This window comes from Bufo gargarizans, chromosome 6, assembly GCF_014858855.1.
Source record: "Bufo gargarizans isolate SCDJY-AF-19 chromosome 6, ASM1485885v1, whole genome shotgun sequence".
NCBI lineage: Eukaryota > Metazoa > Chordata > Amphibia > Anura > Bufonidae > Bufo > Bufo gargarizans.
The window spans coordinates 72,204,485-72,225,637 of NC_058085.1; the positions used below are offsets into that span (position 1 = coordinate 72,204,485).

At 42.0% G+C, this 21,153-nt stretch overlaps 1 protein-coding gene across 4 annotated transcripts in view; it reads right to left on the minus strand.

Moving 5' to 3' along the window:
• Positions 1-21,153, minus strand: part of CDK5RAP1 (CDK5 regulatory subunit associated protein 1) — a 71,242-nt gene that overhangs the window by 19,618 nt on the left and 30,471 nt on the right. For all 4 annotated transcript variants that reach the window (XM_044297412.1, XM_044297413.1, XM_044297414.1 and 1 more), the window contains exons 8-10: positions 15,599-15,829; positions 13,991-14,088; positions 4,181-4,236 (exon numbers count right to left, since the gene is read on the minus strand). In XM_044297412.1, coding sequence (XP_044153347.1) covers positions 4,181-4,236; positions 13,991-14,088; positions 15,599-15,829 — 385 coding nt within the window. The remainder of the gene's footprint in view (positions 1-4,180; positions 4,237-13,990; positions 14,089-15,598; positions 15,830-21,153) is intronic.

Below are 21,153 nucleotides of genomic sequence, written 5' to 3' on the forward strand. Positions count from 1 at the left end.
TTTTGGAAGACACAGACAGGCTCAAGGACTGGCCCACCTTCTGTTCGACATATTTGTGCAGGGCTGGTAATGCCTTTTTCGCAAAGAAAAGACTGCTTGGGACTCTCCACCTCGGCTCGGCACAAGCCATCAGTTCTCTGAAAGGTGCAGAGTCTACCACTTGGAAAGGGAGGGGCTGCAGTACCAGCAACTTGAACAAGAGCACGTTCAGCTTCTGCGCCGTTGGACGCTTCGGTGATCGATTGCTGACGGAATGACTGAAGAGGAGCAGGAGCATCTTGATCAGCAGAAGATGGGAATGACAGACAGCTCCCTTCGGCTGAGGAGGTGGAGCCTTGACTGGCTGAAATCAGGTGCGTGCCACTGGGTGATGCAGCAATAGCTGCGGCAGGCTGGACCACCACATCAGAGCCACGGTTCTCCCAGGCCACTGCTGCATATGTTGACGAAGGGTCGCAGTGCCAACATTAGCACCCTGGCCAAGCTTCACCTTCTGCCCACATATTCTACATGTGGCTACCTTAACCTCCTCTGGCAGCTTAATAAAAAAAAACTGCCACACCGCCGAGTAGGTGATTTTACCCCCCAACTGTTCGCACTGACTGCTACCACCGCTGACTCCGTGAACCCCTGCACCACTACTTCACAGGCAAGTAGGCTGCTGCGAAGCAGGTGGTCTACCCTGGGCACGTTTGGCTCCCGACCTGCAACTGCTGCTACCCTGCTGACTCCTAGCCAAGCTACCACGCAGCTGACTCACAGGCAAGCTGCCACCCTCTTTTCCTGATGATGACGAAGCCCCTTTTGCAACCGTCTCCATCATCATCAAGTAGTGTCTGCATGTCACTGATGTCCTCAACGGTCTCTGGGTCAGGAGCCTGACCGCTTGCAACACAAGCTCCTGCCCCACTCTCCTCATCACTGCTTGCCTGCCTAGCGGAGGAAGCGGCAGATGTCTCCTCCAGATCTTGGCTGGGCTGGCCTTTAGCAGCTCGTCCTCGCGGTATAGTGTAGCTGAGCCCACAGCATGCAATACTTCTGTAGCTGAGGGAACAGCAAAGGATAGAGGCAGGTTGAGGACAGATGAGGGCACAGGGCCTGCTCCCGGGCCATGCCAACTAAGGGTTGTGTCTGACGAACCCACCGATTGTTGGCTGGGGGTGTCTGATGTCACTTGGGATGACGTGGATGACCGAGTTAACCAATCAAGAACCGCTGGATTGCTGGTCAAGACACGACCGCTAGATAACACCGGGAGCTCAGGCCTCTCGCTGCGAAGCCTGCGGCCATGCCCCCTTACTCTGCTGTGACCTCTGCTTGCACCCGAAACATTCAGGCCTCTGCCACTGCTCTGTGCATGGCCTGGGACTTCTCCGCCTGACATACTTGTAGCTGAACTACACAAATGAAACGGAAATTAAAAACACCCCTAAAAGCGACAAATATATTTTTCTTTTTGTACTAAAATAATGCACTAAACGCTTTCACCACAATTAACAGCAGAAATGCACTGAGAATATATTTTTCTACTAGTACTGAAATACGCCCCTATATGCTTTGACCAGAAAAAACTGCTACAGTGCAGTGCATATATATTTTTTTTTTTACTGTATTACACCCCTATACGCATTAAACAGAAATAATTGCAACAGTGCAGTGCATATATTTTTCTTGTTGGACTAAGAAAGGCCCCTGTACGATTTGACTAGAAAACAAAGAATGAACTGCGTATATATTTTTCTTGTAGTTCTTAAATACGCCCCTATACGCTTTTACCGGAAATAACTGCAACAGTGCAGTGCGTATATTTTTTTGTTTGTTAGGCCTCGTGCATAAGAACGTTGTTTGTTTCCGTGTCCGTTAATTTTTTTTTGCGGATAGGATGTGGACCCATTAATTTCAATGGGTCCAAAAAAAATGCGGACAGCACACCGTGTGCTGTCCACATCAGTATGTCCGTTCCGTAGCCTCGCAAAAGTAAATAAATAGAACATGTCCTATTCTTGTCCGTTTTAGGCATTGTTACAAGGGGTCCACACAAAAAAAACGATGGAATATGGATGTCATCCGTTTTATTTGCAGACCACAAAACACATACGGTCGTGTGCATGTAGCCTTACTGTAATACCCCCCTATACGCTTTCAACAGAAATAACTGCAGAAGTGAACTGAGAATATATTTTTCTTGTTGTACTGAACTACGCCCCTATAAACTTTCACCAGAAATAACTACAACAGTGCAGTGCGTATATATTTTTCTTTTTTTACTGTAATATGCCCCTATATGCTTTAAACAGAAATAACTGCAACAGTGCAGTGTGCATATATTTTTCTTTTTTTACTGAACTACGCCTTCACCAGAATTAACTGCAACAGTTTCTTGTTGTACTTTATACGCTTTCAACAGAAATAACTGCAGAAGTGAAATGCGGATATATTTTTCTTGTTGTATTGAATAAGATCCTAAGATATAAGCCACTAAAGGCTTTTCAACATAACACCTGCAGCCCAATAACAAAAAGCTGGAAAGACAGAGCTGTCTAATGACTATTTAGATCCCCAAATAATCTTTCCCTGTACTTGTAAATCACTTTCCTATCAATGTCCCTAGCGCCTACTGACATCTGCTGTGAAATGATTCCTCCCTATCCTTTCCCTGCACTTATAAATCCTTTTTTCAGTTTTTTTAAAACATAGAGTTTTTTCCAATTGCTGTCCCTAGCGCCTTCACATGTCTGTCCCGGCACTCTGAACGCTGGAAAATGGCAGAATCTAAAATGGCTGTTGTATTTATAGGGCTGTGACATCACAGGGCTGGCCGCCTTCCCAGAGTTCCTTGCCCCATGTCCTCAGTCCTCACACGTGTAGCCGCCATTTTAGGAAAATTGCGATTCGTTACCATGAATTCCTCTTTTTTTAGCTTCAATTCGCTCATCTCTAATTATAAGGCACAGAGGCCAGTGTGAAAACAGAGTTTGAAAAATTAACAAAACAATCACAAAGAGTCTTAAAAACATGTTTAGTATAAAACACTAATGACAAAATACCAGTTACGATATACCAGCAACAATCTTTGCTTTCTGAAATGTGTAGAGCAGGAGTCAGCAATCTCTGGCAGTTGTGAAACTACAGGATGGGCCATTTATATGGATACACCTTAATAAAATGGGAATGGTTGGTGATATTAACTTCCTGTTTGTGGCAGATTAGTATATGTGAGGGGGGAAACTTTTCAAGATGGGTGGTGACCATGGCAGCCATTTTGAAGTCGGACATTTTGAATACAACTTTTGTTTTTTCAATAGGAAGAGGGTAATGTGACACATCAAACTTATTGGGAATTTCACAAGAAAAACAATGGTGTGCTTGATTTTAACGTAACTTTATTCTTTCATGAGTTATTTACAAGTTTCTGACCACTTATAAAATGTGTTCAATGTGCTGCCCATTGTGTTGGATTGTCAATGCAACCCTCTTCTCCCACTCTTCACACACTGATAGCAACACCAGTTGAATGGCCCCCAAGGTCTCCCGATCTGACCCCCTTAGACTTTTACCTTTGGGGTCATCTGAAGGCAATTGTCTATGCTGTGAAGATATGAGATGTGCAGCACCTGAAACTACGGATACTGGAAGCCTGTGCAAGCATTTCTCCTGCGGTGTTGCTATCAGTATGTGAAGAGTGGGAGAAGAGGGTTGCATTGACAATCCAACACAATGGGCAGCACATTGAACACATTTTATAAGTGGTCAGAAACTTGTAAATAACTCATGAAAGAATAAAGTTACGTTAAAACCAAGCACACCATTGTTTTTCTTGTGAAATTCCCAATACGTTTGATGTGTCACATTACCCTCTTCCTATTGAAAAAACAAAAGTTGGATTGAAAATGGCCGACTTCAAGATGGCTGCCATGGTCACCACCCATCTTGAAAAGTTTCTTCCCTCACATATACTAATGTGCCACAAACAGGAAGTTAATATCACCAACCATTCCCATTTTATTAAGGTGTATCCATATAAATGGCCCACCCTGTACATCTCCCAGTATGCACATTTTCTCGCCTGTTCTGTGAACTTCCATATAACCGAATGGTGTGCCAGGGGTTGCTGACCTCCGGTGTATAGTCAGTGGATTATATAGAAGAAATTAAATCACAAGGGGAGGGTACAACAAACCTGGGATGTGCGCTTGGATATTTTGTACAAGATCCAAATAGGCTTCTCTTGTGTAACTGTGGGACAATTCAGAGAAAAGGTTAAAACATATTTTTAAGGTATAACAATTTCAGATGTAGATTTCACCCTATTCACACTTAGGCCAGTTTCAGATCAGCATGTTCACTCCAGGAAACGCCCTCCATGTGGGCACGTTATTTCTCAGACCTGAACTCTGCTCATGTGACAGGACCTTACAGCATTGTAATAACTTATAATCATGTGTGTCCCTGAATGACATCAGCTGTAATGAACTGTATTGACTGCATTCTGTGAGTACGTACACGTTCCTTAACCCTTTCACTACCAGCGCCGTACATGTACGGCGCTGGTAGCGCTGTGCAAGCATGATGCCCGCTCGTGCGTGCAGCGGGCGTCATAGCCGGCAAGTCTCTTGCTTCAAACAGCAGAGACCTGCGGCTAATAATGCCGATAGCAGTAATTAAATGCTTTAGATGCAGTGATCAAGTGAGATCACGGCACCTAAATGCGCTTTGTACTGTTTCAAACAGCAGAGACCTGAGGCTAATTACCGCAACCGGCAAGAATGCTGATCGCGGTAATTAAATGCTTTAGAAGCCATGATCAAGTGAGATCACGGCATCTAAATGCGCTTCGTACTGAATCCCTGTGCGGCCAATCGGGACTTCAGTACATGCGCTGAATGCTCCGAGTCTCTATGAAGAGACTCAGAGCATTAATGCTGCAAGTCTTAGGCCCCTTTCACACAGGCGAAATTTCTGCGCGGGTGCAATGCGTGAGGTGAACGCATTGCACCCGCACTGAATCCGGACCCATTCATTTCTTTGGGGCTGTGCACATGAGCAGTGATTTTCACGCATCACCTATGCGTTGCGTGAAAATCGCAGCATGCTCTATATTGTGCGTTTATCATAGAATTTAATGGGGCTGCGTGAAAATCGCAAGCATCCGCAAGCAAGTGCGGATGCGGTGCGCTTTTCACGCATGGTTGCTAAGATGACAGTCTATTCACTGTATTATTTTCCCTTATAGCATGGTTATAGGGGAAAATAATAGCATTCTTTAATACAGAATGCTTAGTAGAAGGTCAATTGAGGCTTAAAAAATAAAAAAAACGTAACTCCCCTCCTCCTCTTGATCGCGTAGTTGCCGATCTCTTCTTACTTCTTTAATCATGAGCTGCCGGCTAAAGGACCTGTGGTGACGTCACATCACATGGTCCATCACCGTGGTGATGGACCATGTGATGAGCTCAGTGTCGTCACCACAGGTCCTTTGACAGGTCCTGAAGAACGAACAGGAGACCGGCAGCTACGCGGTCAATTGGAGGAGGGGAGTTAATTATTTTTTATTTTTTTACCATCAATTGACCTTATACTACGCATCTGTATTAAAGAATGCTATTATTTTCCCTTATAACTATGTTATAGGGAAAATAATTAGATCTACACAACCTTGAACTCAAACCTGAACTTCAGTGAAGAAGTTCGGGTCTGGGTACCACATTCAGTTTTTTTATCACGCGTGTGCAAAACGCATTGCACCCGCGCACTAAAAACTGAACAACAGAACGCAATCGCAGTCAAAACTGACTACAATTGCGTACCTACTCGCGCGACCGGAACGCATCCAGACCTAATCCGGACAGGCTCGTCTGCATGAGGCCTTATTCTGGCCACCAGATGGCAGGCCAACATAAGAAATGGGCAAAATGCAAAGAAATTGTCAATTGTAAAATCCCTGATAGTTCAAAATGAAAAATGTAAAAACAGTATTTATAAAATCATTAAAATTATGATAAATAATAAATAAATAAAAATATATATTTAAAAAACTAGAAAAGCTACAATTTCTGGGGAAATTGTGTAAAGTGTTCTTGCCTCCACAAGTAGTCTACAACTGGAGTGGCTTGAGTAACTGTTGTGTGGTTGGAGTGGCTTGAGTAACTGTGGAAAAGTTGGACTGGGCAGAGTAACTTTATGGAGTGGGCAGAGTAACTGTGTGGAGTGTTTGGAGTGAGTAAAGATAGTAAACATTACACTAACCAATTGAATGATAAAATTTAAAAAGTGCACATGGCAAGCTTGATAGAGTGAAAAATGCATTTCAACTTTTTTTTTTTTTATATAGCACATTTAATTGCAATGTTGTTGCCCAAAGTGCCAGTTTTTGCTTTTCTGCCAAGGCCATGTTTAGCAAATCTGACATGTGTCAATTTATGTGGTAATAGCTTTGAAACACTTTTACTTATCCAAGCCATTCTAAAATTGTTTTCTCTAACAGATTGTACTTCATGATAGTCATAAATTTGAGTCAATATATTTCACATTTGTGAAAAAATCCCAAATTTACCAAAAATGCTGAAAAATTCCTGAATTTTCAAAATTTCTATTTCTCTACATTTATAATAAATAGTTATACCTCATATAATAGTTATTACTTTACATTTCCCATATGTCTACTTCATGTTTGAATCATTTTGAAAATGAAATTTTATTTTTTGGGGACGTTAGAAGGCTTAGAAGTTTGAAAGCAAATCTTGAAATTATTCGGAAAATTTCCAAAACCCACTTTTTATTGGCCAGTTCAGGCATGGTCACTTTGTTAGGCTTACATAATAGAAACCACCCAAAAATGACCCCATTTTTAGAAACTACACCCCTCAAGGTATTCAAAACTTATTTTACTAACCTTGTTAACCCTTTAGGTGCTCCACAAGAATTAATGGAAAATGGAGATGAAATGTAAGAATTACCGTACACTTTTTTGGCAGATTGTACATTTTAATCCATTTTTTCCAGTAGCAAAGCAAGGGTTAACAGCCAAACAAAACTCAATATTACCCTGATTCTGCAGTTTACAGAAACACCCCACATTTGGTCGTATACTGATGTATGGCCACACGGCAGGGCGCAGAAGGAAAGGAACGCCATATGGTTTTTGGAAGGCAGATTTAGCTAAACTGGTTTTTAGATGCCATGTCCCATTTAAAGCCCCCATGATGCACCCTTACAGTAGAAACTCAAAAAAGTGACCACATTCTGGAAACTACGGGATAAGGTGCAATTTTATTGGCACCATTTTGGGGTACATATGATCTTTAATTGCTCTATATTATGTTTTTTTGTGAGGCAAGGTAACCAAAAAATGGATGTTTTGGCACCGTTTTTATTTTTTATTTGTAACATTGATCTGACAGGTTAGATCTATTTTTATAGAGCAGGTTGTTACGCAATATAAAATATGTCTACTTTTGTATGTTTGTTTCAGTTTTACATAATAAAGGATTTTTGAAAACAAAAATTAAGTTTGTGTCTCCATTTTCTGAACGCCCTTTTTTTTTAATGTCTTGTGCAGGGGCTCGTTTTTTGCAGGAAGAGTTGGCGTTTTTATTGGTACCATTTTTGGTTACATATATACTTTATGAGGCAAGATGACCAAAAAATTGGTTGTTTTGGCACAGTTTTTTTTTTTTTTTTTATAGCGTTTAAATGAGGGATTAGATCATGTGACTTTTCTATAGAGCAGATCGTTACGGACGTGGCAATACCTAATATGTCTACTTTTTCTTATTTATTTAAGTTTTACACAATAATAGCATTTTTGAAACCAAAATAATGATATTTTAGTGTAGGCCATAGCTTTTTTATTTTTTGACCAACTGTCTTCGGTAAGGACTCATTTTTTGGCAGGATGAGGTGACTGTTTGATTGGTACTATTTTGGGGGGTATAGTAGGCCTTCTTGATCGCTTGGTGTTGCATTTCTTGTTATGTAAGGTGACAAAAATGTTTTTTAAATTTTTTTTTTTTTACGGCGTTCACCTGAGGTGTTAGGTCATGTGATATGTTTATAGAGCTGGTTGTTATGGTCGTTCCAATACTCAATATGTATACTTTTATTTATTTATTTCTCTTTAGCACAAAAATAGCAGTTTTGAAGGAAAAATAATCATATTTTAATGTCTACATTGTCTGAGAGTGATACCTTTTTTTATTTTTTGACAGATTCTCTTAGGTAGAGTCTCATTTTTTGCTAGATGAGGTGACAGTTTGATTGGTACTATTTTGGGGGGCATACGCTTTTTTGATCACTTGCTGTTGCAATATTTGTAATATAATGTGACAAATATGTCTTATTTTTTTTTACATCGTTTCTTTTACGTGGTTCACCTAAAATAAGGGGAAAGGAACATTTTTTTATATTTTTTTTACTACACATTTTTTTTCCCCTTTATTTCTGATATTTACTTTTGGGGATCTCCTCGGCACCCGTAGAAGGCAGGTCCCGATGTCATGCAAGGCATTGGGCAGCCTCTGCACGGCATCGAGTCCCCGCCACAGCAGCGCGGGGACTCAATGCGCTCCCTCACACGACACAAACCCCTTCTATGTTGCGGTCAGTGCGAACCGCGGCATAGAAGAGGTTAACCTGTCGGCATCGGCTTTTACAGTGATGCCGGCGTATACAGCAGGGGCCCAACTACCAGGGACTGCTGGGCCCCCTGCAGTGATCGCGCTCGCACCGCTCCGGTGCCCGCCCGATCACCATGACATACTATTTCGTCAAATTGTGGGAATACAGTGGCTTCCATAACGCAATAGTACGTCATGTGTCGGGAAGGGGTTAAAACATACATTATAAAAACATTAGCAGCCGATTTGTGTAGGTGGGCTTGAAAATGAGGGAGTGGTGGCAGTTTAGAAATCATGTCCTTATTTTTCAGCTCACACTCTAGCTTTTGTCACTCTGCTGGCTTCTCACACACCTGGGTTCCTATGGCAATTCACTCTACAGCAAGGGTAGAGAAGAGCGGTTAAAAACAAACTGCCCCAACTTGCTCAATTCACTGGAGGTTGCCATCTTTTCAAACTTTTGTAGTTTACAAATTATAAATCCTACAGCGAAGAGCTTTATATTGTGAGAATCACAAGACCCAGACCTACATTTTGATGCATAGTACGTCTCTGAAATATTCAAAATGAAGGCACAGTCGCAGTTTAGAAATTGCCCTTCAAATTTGAGGTGGCTAGAGTGCAGTTTCAATGAATGTCAATGGGCGGCATGAGTTGCAAACAAATGGTCATATTGTGAAAACTATCAGGACTATGGCATAGCCTTAGACATTTTTAGGGGCAGCAGGGATAGCCTAACATTTTGACATAAGTTTTGTGTAGGTGGGCTTGAAAATTAGGGAGTGGTGGTTTAGAAATCTGTCCTGATTTTTCAGCTGACACTCGGTTTTGAATATTCCGCCATGTGAGATAACAGTAAGTGGTCTTGCCATGCAAGAACACAAATATAAAAGTTTAAATCACCCCCCTTTCCATATAATAAAAAAATATATACCTAAATAACAATAAATATAAACATCCTGGGTATCACTGTGACCGAAAACGCCCATACTATAAAAAAAAAATCCAATGCAGCGAATGGCGTAACGGAAAAAAGGGTCAATATGGCCGATTTGCCATTTTTTCATTGCTTCGCTTACCCCCAAAAAAATTAAATAAAATGTGATTAATAAGTCACGCAGACTACAAAATGGTATCAATAAAAACTATGGTTTGTCCTGCAAAAAATGAGCCCCTAATCAGCTCAGTAGACATAAGTATAAAAAAAGTTATGCGGGTCAGAATATGGTGATGTAAAAAAATATATATACACATGTTTAAATTTATTTTTACACTATTTAGACATAAAAAACCTATACATATGGGGTATTGTAATCGTACTGACCAAGAGAATGAAGGGCACGGGTCAGTTTTGTCATAAACAAAACGCTGTGGGAACAAAACCAATAAAACAGTGGAGGGATTGTGGGTTTTTTTTTCCAATTCCACCCCCATTTGGAATTTTTTTTCTTCTTCCCACTACATTGTATGCCATAAATAATGGTGGCATTAGAAGGTACACCTTGTCCCGCAAAAAATAAGCCCTCATACAGTTATGTGACTGGAAATATAAAAAGTTATGGCTCACGGAAAATAGGGAAGAAAAATTAAAACGCAAAAATGAAAAACCCTCCAGTAGCCAAAGGGTTAAAAGTAACCTAGAACACGGAAAATGAAAAAAATAAATAAAAAAGAAAACATTTAGAAGAAAAATTGAAAACGTTATGACTGCTGTTCCAGCAGTCATAACGTTTTAAATTTTTCCACAGAGGGGGGAAATGTTACTGGCCCTAAGGCTAAAATGGGGTTAAAAGCGCAATTGTGTCCCCTGAGTTATGCGCATACTATATTTATTTCAGACACACATTAAAAATCTACAATAAAAAAAGTGACATTTTGGCAAGGGTTTTTCCAATTTTAAAGGGATTCTGTCACCAAGTTTTAGGCTATAGAGATACGGACATGCACGGCTAGATTGCAGCTAGCATGTCCGCAATATACCGGTCCTATAGGGCTGTGTGCTTTTATTTTGTTTAAAAAAGGACTTTAGAGATATGTAAATTAGTCTTGTAAGGTGCCCAAGGGGCTGTACGAACCTTCCTGGTGCCCAGCCACGCCCGCCTTTGAAGGAGCCCAGCAGCACCTATGTCCTCCGAATCTCCTCATTTCGTCACCGATAGATGACGAATCTTGCGATGCGCAGTTCCTTCCCTGAGGCTGATGCCAGCACAGGGAAGGAACACTATGGAAGGTTCGTACAGCCCCTTGGGCACCTTACAAGACTAATTTACATATCTCTAAAATCCTTTTTTAAACAAAATAAAAGCACACAGCACTATAGGACCGTTATATTGCGGACATGCTAGCGGTGATCTAGCCGTGCATGTCCGTATCTCTATAGCCTAAAATTTTTCCCCTTCAGATAAACTGCAGACAACAACAGAGCTACTCGGTTCTGCCAGGTGAATGATCTCCAGTGCTAGATCCCAGGGAAGGAGTTCTCGTTCCACCCTGATGGTTTATGTAAGTGTCTGCCATTGTGTTCTTTTACCTTTGGCCCCATCACTTCGACAGCCAATCTTACGGCTTCTAGTTACTTGAATTTGGAGGAGGTTTGATGAGTCTCTAGATCCCATTGACCCTGCCAAAATTTTGGGCACAAATGAGCAACTCTCCCTAAAGGGCTTGCACCTGTTGTAACCGTTACTGAACCATAGAACCTCTGAAGATAGGTTATTGACTTGTAGCATCCCCTCTTCTTATAACAATGTTGAGAAAAAAAAATCTAAAACAGTTTCACAATTTTTAGATCCAGATTTTATGCCGATTGGTGAAACTGCCCATTCTTTGCTTCTGGGGGACTCTGTCCCTTTTCATACCCAGTCATGAGACTTAGTAGCAAACGCCTCCTCCAGCTGCCCTTATTAGTACCACTTATTTTTCCAGCCTTTTGTTGCCCCTGCCCTGACTTTATTGCTATGCATTGCTGCCATCAGGTTCTAAATGAGTTAAAGTAGTTGTCTGGGCTTTTACTACTGATGACCTATCCTCAGGCACGACACCCCTGCCGATCAGCTGTATGAGTAGACGGTGAACGCAGGACACATGTGCCGTCTGCCTTTCTGTCCGCTGCTGCTCTGCAATAGACATACAGCAGTGGACAGGAAGATGGGAGACGGCAGCTGATTGGCAGGGGTGTCGTACCCGCCGATCTGATATTGATGACCTATCCTGAGGATAAGTCATCAATAGTAAAAGCCTGGACAACACATATATATTTATTTTTATTTATTTTTTCCATGAAATGGTAAAATGTCTGACTTTCAAACATCTGATATGTGTTCTACGATCTATTGTGAATAAAATATCGGTCTGCTTTTATCTACAAAGCAGACTTGTGAATGTGTTGTAAATGTGCCCCATAGTTTCCAAATGAGTTGTCTCATAAGTCTCTCCCAATACACAAACATGTTTTATGCTTTATTTCTTTAGCAAAACACTTAGGGCTGTTTCACACGAGCGAGTCCATTGCAGGAATCACGCATCCGTGTGTGAGTGTGATCCTCCGCTCTGGACTTGCAGGAGCGCACAGCATTATCATGATTTATAATGCTATGTGTCTATGCATGCCCTTTTTTCCACAGAATCATAGTGACATAAAGCTGTCAATATGATTCTGTAGAAATAAGGTCAAGCAGAGATCCCCCCCATAACAGTGCCATCCACAGATGCCCCCCATAACAGTGCCTGCCATCAACAGATGCCCCCCATAACAGTGCCATGATTGCCACCCACAGATCCCCCCATAACAGTGCCATCCACAGATGCCCCCATAACAGTGCCATCCAGAGATGCTCCAATAACAGTGCCTGCCATCAACAGATGCCCCATAACAGTGCCATGATTGCCATCCACAGACCCCCCCCCTTAACAGTGCCATCTACAGATGCCCCCATAGCAGTGCCATCCAGAGATGCTCCAATAACAGTGCCTGCCATCAACAGATGCCCCATAACAGTGCCATGATTGCCAGCCACAGACCCCCCCCTTAACAGTGCCATCTACAGATGCCCCCATACCATTGCCATCTACATATGTCCCCATAACAGTGCCATCCACAGATGCCCCCCATACCATTGCCATCTACATATGTCCCCATAACAGTGCCATCCACAGATTCCCCTCGCCCCATAACTCAGCCAGGTAATCAGGATAATAGTAGTAGGGAGAAGTATGAGTCTTGGAGATTAAATGTGCAATAAATTAGAAGCTGTACATCCACACCGTCGGAACGTCTCTTCTCTGCAACAGGTAACATAGCGTGTAAGAAGAGAGCTAGTCTAAGCCCTGACCATGTGGACATGTTGTCTTTTTTACATTGTAATGCAAAATTTTTATGATTATGTAAGTCCTAAAATGGTTTTAATATGGCCTTTGAACATACTTTTTCAAGTAAAATCATATAAACCCCTTTTTTTTTTGTCATTTTGGTGTTTTTTCCCAATTAATCTATGAAATTATCAACAACTAATTGATTATTCAAATAATCGTAAGCTGCAGCCCTAGAGAGCTATAATCGGGGTATAATCCCTGTCTAACTACTTAGATGCAATGGTCATCAAGGGAGTTAAAGAGCTGGGATAGTTATCTCTGATCCTGGCCGTTCGATTAAGGTATCAGCTATACATTACAGCTGGACCCCCACTGCTGATAACACAAGCTCAGCAATCACTGTGCCTATGTTTATGACACAGGGCTGAAAGGGGATAACATGCATGGAGTTTGCATGTTCTCCCAGTGTTTTCATGGGTTTCCTCCGGGTTCTCCGGTTTCCTCCCACACTCCAAAGACATCCTGATAGGGAGCTTAGATTGTGAGCCCCATTGGGGACAGCTTCATACTAATGTCTGTAAAACGCTGCGGAATATAGAAGCGCTATATAAGTGCATACAATAAATAAAATAAACGGACCCCTTCATGACCGGTTGATTTAAAAAAATTTTTTTTTATTCCTAGTTTTTTACTCACCGCATTCCCTAAGCCATAACTTTTTTTTATTTTTCCATTCATATAGCCGTATGAGGGCTTGTTTTTTGCGGGGCAAGTTTTATTTTCTAATGGCACCATTTACGGTTGCATACAATATAGTTTGGGAGAGGGAAAAAAATCTCCACTACACTTTTATGGGTTTTGTTTTTACAGCGTTTCCTATGCAGTAGACATGACTTCTTACGGTACTTTCAATGCTGAAATATTCATTGTTAATTTGAAAAAAAAACTTGCAACTATTAGATACAATGGAAAAACGAGTAAAGTTCCTTTAAGAGCTATTTCTCTAATTAAAAAAGTAATGAAAATACATAAAAACATAACGAGAGGAGAAAAAGGAGGCTTACCCCCGACGCATGGCTTCCAGGACTCTGTTGCTTCCACTTTGAGCTGGAATGTGGATTTGTTTGCAGATGTTATGACGCTCTCTTATTAGATGAAGGACCTTAAAGGAACAAAATTAAAATGTAATTCTAAGCAATGAAGTCTACTGTCTCACGTGTTATGTTAGTGCACACCTCTTCAGATCAATGGATGCTAATAGCAACTTGTCCTCTTAACCTCTTAGTGCTACACACCGTGTACTTACAATGAAAGTTCACAAAAAGTGTAATAAATTGCCTCAGGAGCTGTGAATGCTCCATACGCAGTAGGTGTCAGCTGTATATCACAGTTGACTAATCAATAGTGACATTGGCATCTAAGCAGTTTAACAAGGAAGGGCACTTCCTTCTGTCACAAAATCGTTGGGTGCCAAAGGGATGTCATGGTAGCAACTGGTCTACAGAAAGCCAAAAGTCTGCTATCTTAGTAAGCCCTAGCATAATATAACACAATACACAAAAATAAACTTTGTAACATATCTTATGAGAGAAAAATTATTCGTTCCCTTGCCCCCTTTTGTAAATTGACTTTCTCTCTGAATTGTATGAGAATCCCGTGTTGGATTGCAACATCATCCCATTGAAGTCTACAGAGAGCTGAGGGAGGAAGTATACAGGGAGGAAGTATACAGAGATCAGGCTGCATAGGTATGATTCCGAAGATTACAGTAAATCTTTTATCACACCCCAAATGCTTTATTAACACGTATATTGCTCAGTGCTTCTCTATAATGTCCTATACAGTGCTTCTGAGTGAGTGAGAGATAGTAAGCAGAATACGCTGTCTCCATGTGTATCTATGGGCAGAGTTGATGAACAGCCAGTCTCCACCCACCAATTCAGGGAGAACTGAGAATTAGGGTCCATTCACACGTCTGTGTGTGTTTTGCAGATCGGCAAAACACAGACACCGGCAATGTGCGTTCTGCATTTTGCGGACTGCACATTGCCGGCACTTAATAGAAAATGCCTAATCTTGGCCGCAATTGCGGACAAGAATAGGACATGTACTATTTTTTTCGGGAACAAAATTGCGGACCCGGAAGTGCGGGTCCGCAATTCCGGATCCGGGCAGCACATTGTGCTGCCCCATAGAAATGAATGGGTCCGCAATTCCGTTCAGCAAAATGCAGAATGAAATTGCGGACGTGTGAATGGACCCTTAGGGTGCTGCCACACATTTAGGTTTTTATATGCAGTTTTGGAAGTGAAAATCAGGAATGGATCATAAAAAGAGAAAAATTATTAAGGACAGCTACAACTTTTCTTTTTGTTAACCCGTTGATTATCCAGCAAAACGTGTAATTTGTTTATTTAACCTCTGCTCGTTCTGGTTCAATAGTTGGGGCCGGGTATCAATCACTACTGGACTCCTAAGCCCAGAATGAGAAGAAGTTTAGATGAATAAAATACAAGATACACTGAATCTTTTTACACACACTAGTATGAGTTTGCATAGTTCCTCCTGTACTGCATTTTCATTTTTCAAAAAAAGTTCTCTTTATAGAAAAGAGACAGTCCACTGGGCCAATTACAGGCTTTCCAATATTACTTCTCACTTACAATACCAACCTCATCAGGGAAATCTTTAGGATGTGGAGATGTAAAGCGTATTCTCATTTCTGGGTCTATTCTAGAAACCTGATCCAGGAGGTCCACAAACCGGAATCCTACTGGTCTTGATTTGTAGATGGTGCTGAAGCCACGACTAAGATGTGAGGTCTCGGTAGTAGGAATCTGAACTGAAGTAGTGTCAAGGTAACTATTGACATTCTGACCAAGTAAAGTCACCTCCTTTACCCCCTGCAAAACGAGAGAACATCAATTACAAAGTAAGGTAAGTTCAGAAGTGAATATTTTCTTTCATACAGAAACTTAACCCATAGTATACCTGCACAGTACATGTACGCGCTGGAAACTGGGACACGTCAGGTGAACGCCGTAAAAAAATAAATACAGTGTCAAAAAAGCCATTTTCTGGTCACCTTGCCTCACAAAAGCTGTAATACCTAGTGATAAAAAAGTCTTATGTACCCCAAATTGGTACCAATCAAACAGTCATCTCATCCCGCAAAAATGAGCCCCTACCTAAGACAATCGCCCAAAAAATAGGGTTCTCAGAAATTTGCAACACAAAAACAAGATTTTATTCTGTTCAAAAATGATTTCATTGTGTAAAATGTAACAATAAAAATGATAGACCTATAGGGTATCGCTGCATCTGTAACAACCTGCTCTTTAAAAATATCACATTATATGCCCCCTCAGGTGAATGCTGTAAAATAAAATGTAAAACAAAACAAACTATGCCAAAACAGACTTTTTTTTCACCTTGCCTCACAAAAGGTTTAATACCAAGCGATCAAAAAGTCTTATGTATCCCAAAACGGTACCAATCAAACCGTCACCTCATCCTGCAAAAAATGAGCCCCCACATAAGACAATCACTTAAAAAATAAAAACCAATAAACCTATCCATCAAAATCTGCGCTGCAAAAGCCATATGGCGCTCCTTCCGTTCTGAGTCCTGCCATGTGCCCCCACAGCAGTTTACCACCACATATGGGGTGTTTCCGTATTCAGGAGAAAATGGGTAACAAATTATGGGGTGCTATTTCTCCTGTTACCCCTTGTGAAAACGAAAAATCTGGAGCTAAAGCAACATTTTATTGTATGAAACAAAACTTTTCATTTTTACAGTCTGATGTTTCCAAATTCTGTAAAATGCTTAGGAAATCAAAGTTCCCCCTTAAGGACACGGCCATATTTCACCTTAAGGACCAGGTCATTTTTTGCAAATCTGACCAGTGTCACTTTAAGTGGTGATAACTTTAAAATGCTTTTACTTATACAGGCCATTCTGATATTGTATTTTTGTCACATATTGTACTTCATGACACTGGTAAAATGGAGTAAAAGAAATTCACTTTTATTTCTCTACTTCTATAATACATAGTAATACCTACAAAAATAGTTATTACTTTACATTCCCCAAAATGACCCCATTCTAGAAACTAAACCCCTCAAGGTATTCAAAACTGATTTTACAAACGTAGTTAACCCTTTAGGTGTTCCATAAGAATGAATGGAAAATAGAGATACAATTTCAAAATTTCACTTTTTTGGCAGATTTTCCATTTTAATATTTTTTTTTCCAGTTACAACGCAAGGGTTAACAGCCAAACAAAACTTTTTTTTTATTTATGTAAGTTTTACACAATGATTTAATTTTTAAAACAAAAAAAAAAAATCATGTTTTAGTGTCTGAGAGCTATAGTTTTTTCAGTTTTTGGGCGATTATCTTAGATAGGGTCTCTTTTTTGCGGGATGAGATGACGGTTTGATTGGCACTATTTTGCAGGGCTGTGGAGTCGGTAGATAAATGCTCCGACTCCGACTCCTCAGTTTTTTGTACTTCCGACTCCGACTCCCCGACTCCTCTGTATTTAATATGCGAATGTATTTTATACATTCCTTGAAGGAAAGAAAGAAGTTCTTCTAAGCTCTTCTAGCACAGAGAGGTAGTTGGGCAGAAGCTGCTGCCTTCTCCTTTGTGTGCTGATCTTCTGCTGAAGACAGGGCAGTGGGAGGATCCAAGAAGGGACATTTATTTTAAAACATGATTTCCCTAGAAGAATCCCATAGTCATGTTTAAAGTTTAAGATAACATTCTGAGTTTACACTTTTTATAGCCTTAGCTGAATGACAGCAGTTTTTCCAATGGTTTACAGCAGGGATGTCAAACTCGTGGCCCTCCAGCTGTTGCAAAACTACAACTCCCATCATGCCTGGGCATACTACAGCTATCAGGGAATGATGGGAGTTGTAGTTTTGCAACATCTGGAGGGCCATGAGTTTGACATCCATGGTTTACAGCTTCAGTCTTGAACTATTGACCCTCCATTCCCTTCACTAAGGCCCCATGCACACGGCCGTGTTTCACAGCCGTGTGCGGGCCGTGGAACCGCGGCCTGGATCCCTCCTGAGAGCAGGAGCGCACGGCGTCACTGGTTGCTATGACGCCGTGCGCTCCCTGCTGCCGCCGCAATACAGTAATACACTGGTATAGATCATACCAGTGTATTACTGTACTGTGCCGGCAGCAGGGAGCGCACGGCGTCATAGCAACCAGTGACGCCGTGCGCTCCTGCTCTCAGGAGGGATCCAGGCCGCGGTTCCACGGCCCGCACACGGCTGTGAAACACGGCCGTGTGCATGGGGCCTTATACAAGTGTCTCTAGTCCTGCAAAACACATATTTACTTAATCCCTTATCAGTGAGAGGCTCGGTAAACCATGGGCATTGTGTTCCCTGTAACATCAGAACACAACACAATGGAAAGTATATGTATTGCCACTCCTAATTGTGCATTGCCTGCCATATAGTGAAGCATATGAAAAGCATGCTTCTTAACATCACTGAACGCGTTTGTTTTGCGGTTACGTGAGGCACTGCATGCATTGGCCTTTATTCTTACAGTAGAGAAGTCATTAATTATAACTGTTTATGAATTCGGACATTTAAACTTGCTTTTTTATTTTTTTATTCCAATTTAGTAGGAGTCGGAGTCGGTTCATTTTTTGCCGACTCCGACTCCAGGTACCCAAAATTGACTCCGACTCCTCGACTCCGACTCCACAGCCCTGCTATTTTGGGGTGCATATGACTTTTTGATCACTTGTTATTACACTTTTTGTGATGTAAGATGACCAAAAATGGCTTTTTTTTACACCGTTTATTATTATATTTTTTTTACAGTGTTCACCTGAGGTATTAGGTCATGTGATATTTTTATAGAGCAGGTCGATACGGACGCGGCGATACCCAATATGTCTACTTTTTTCACCCCCTATTTTTTTTAAACTTTATTTGGGGAAAATTACGTTTTTGTTTATTTTTAATTGAAACTAAATTTTTTGGGGGGAAAACTTTATTTTTTCACCATTTTTTTTACTTTATTTTTTGTCTCACTTTGGGACTTCAACTTTTGGGGGTCTAATCCCTTTTACAATGCATTCCAGTACTTCTGTATTGGAATGCATTGGCTGTAGGAGTAATACTGTGTGTATTACTCATACAGCTTCCGGCCTGTGAGATCCAGGGGGCTGGATCTCACAGGCTCGTCACCGGAAGGCATCGTGCTGCCTTACATGCCATCGGGTCCCTCCTACAGCCAAATGGGGACCCGATGGAATGCCCAATCAACGCCACAACCACAGGTAAAAGCCGCAAACCGCAGGTCACGGGACCCCCCGTGCATTTAGCCAAGGTGCCTGGTCAATGATTTGAGCAGGCATCGGGTTCCGATCATATTTCCCATTACACCAGAAATATAACTTTTATAATACGCTAATTAGCCTCTAGGAGCAGGGGGGGCGTTGCCCCTGCTACTAGAGGCTCCGTTTTCCCACCTCTGGCTACGCCCTGCTACACTAGATTGACAGGGCCAGGCAGCGTTCACATCCAACTGCCGGCCCCGTTTGCTGGGGAAATCTCGCGCCGTTCAGTATTCAGTAGCAGGCGCAGTGAGAAAGCAGACAGTCGCCAAGCGCCCTACAATCACTGCGCCGAATACTGAACGGGGCGGCGCAAGCGCGAGATTTACACGGCAGACAGGGCCGGCAGTAGACCAACACTGCCTGGCCCTGTCAATCTAGTGTAGCAGGGCATGGCCAGAGGTGGGAGAACGGAGCCTCTAGGAGCAGGGGAAACGCCCCCCCTACACCTAGGGGCTTATTAGCATATCTTAAAAGTTATATTTCTGGAGTAACGGGGGAAAAGATTAAATTAGGAATAGACTAGTTAGGTTCAGATGACATTAGCACATTGCTAATGTCAGCTAGTTTAATAGGGTAAATTCTGGTGACAGAAACCCTTTAACCTCCTCAGGACCGCCGGACGCAGGATTGTGTCCTGGCGGCTGCCCTGTAATTCCTCCTGGACACGCCGGCGCATCCTCTCGCGATAGCCGAGATTTCCTGTGTAAGGTAAGCGAGTGGATCTACAGCCTGCCAGCGGTGATCGTTCGCTGGCAGGCTGGAGATGCGACTTTTTTTAACCCCTAATAGGTATATTAGATGCTGTTTTGATAACAGCGTCTAATATACCTGCTACCTGGTCCTCTGGTGGTCCATTTTGCTTGGATCAACCACCAGAGGACACAGGCAGCTCTGTAAAGTAGCACCAAACACCACTACTCTACACCCCCCCCCCCCGTCACTTATTAACCCCTGATCACCCCTTGTCAAGGCTCCATTCAGATGTCCGTATGTGTTTTGCGGATCCGCGGTGTTTGTGTTTTGCGGATCCGCAAAACACAGACGTCTGAATGGAGCCTTACAGGGGGGTGATCACCCCATATAGACTCCCTGATCACCCCCTGTCATTGATCACCCCCCTGTAAGGCTCCATTCAGAGGTCCATATGTGTTTTGCGGATCCATGGATCGGATCCGCAAAACACATACGGACGTCTGAATGGAGCCTTACAGGGGGGTGATCAATGACAGGGGGGTGATCACCCCATATAGACTCCCTGATCACCCCCCTGTCATTGATCAGCCCCCTGTAAGGCTCCATTCAGAGGTCCGTATTTGTTTTGCGGATCCACGGATCCATGGATCGGATCCGCAAAACACATACGGACGTCTGAATGGAGCCTTACAGGGGGGTGATCAATGACAGGGGGGTGATCACCCCATATACACTCCCTGATCACCCCCCTGTAAGGCTCCATTCAGACATTTTTTTGGCACAAGTTAGCGGAAATTGATTTATTTTTGTTTTTTCTTACAAAGTCTCATATTCCACTAACTGGTGTGACAAAAAATAAAATCTCACATGAACTCCCCATACCCCTCACGGAATCCAAATGCGTAAATTTTTTTTGACATTTATATTCAAGACTTCTCACGCTTTAGGGCCCCTAAAATGCCACGGCAGTATAAATACCCCACATGTGACCCCATTTCGGAAAGAAGACACCCCAAGGTATGCGCTGAGGGGCATATTGAGTCCATGAAAGATTGAACTTTTTGTCCCAAGTTAGCGGAAAGGGAGACTTTGTGAGAAAAGACAAAAAATAAATAAATCAATTTCCGCTAACTTGTGCCAAAAAAAAAAAAATCT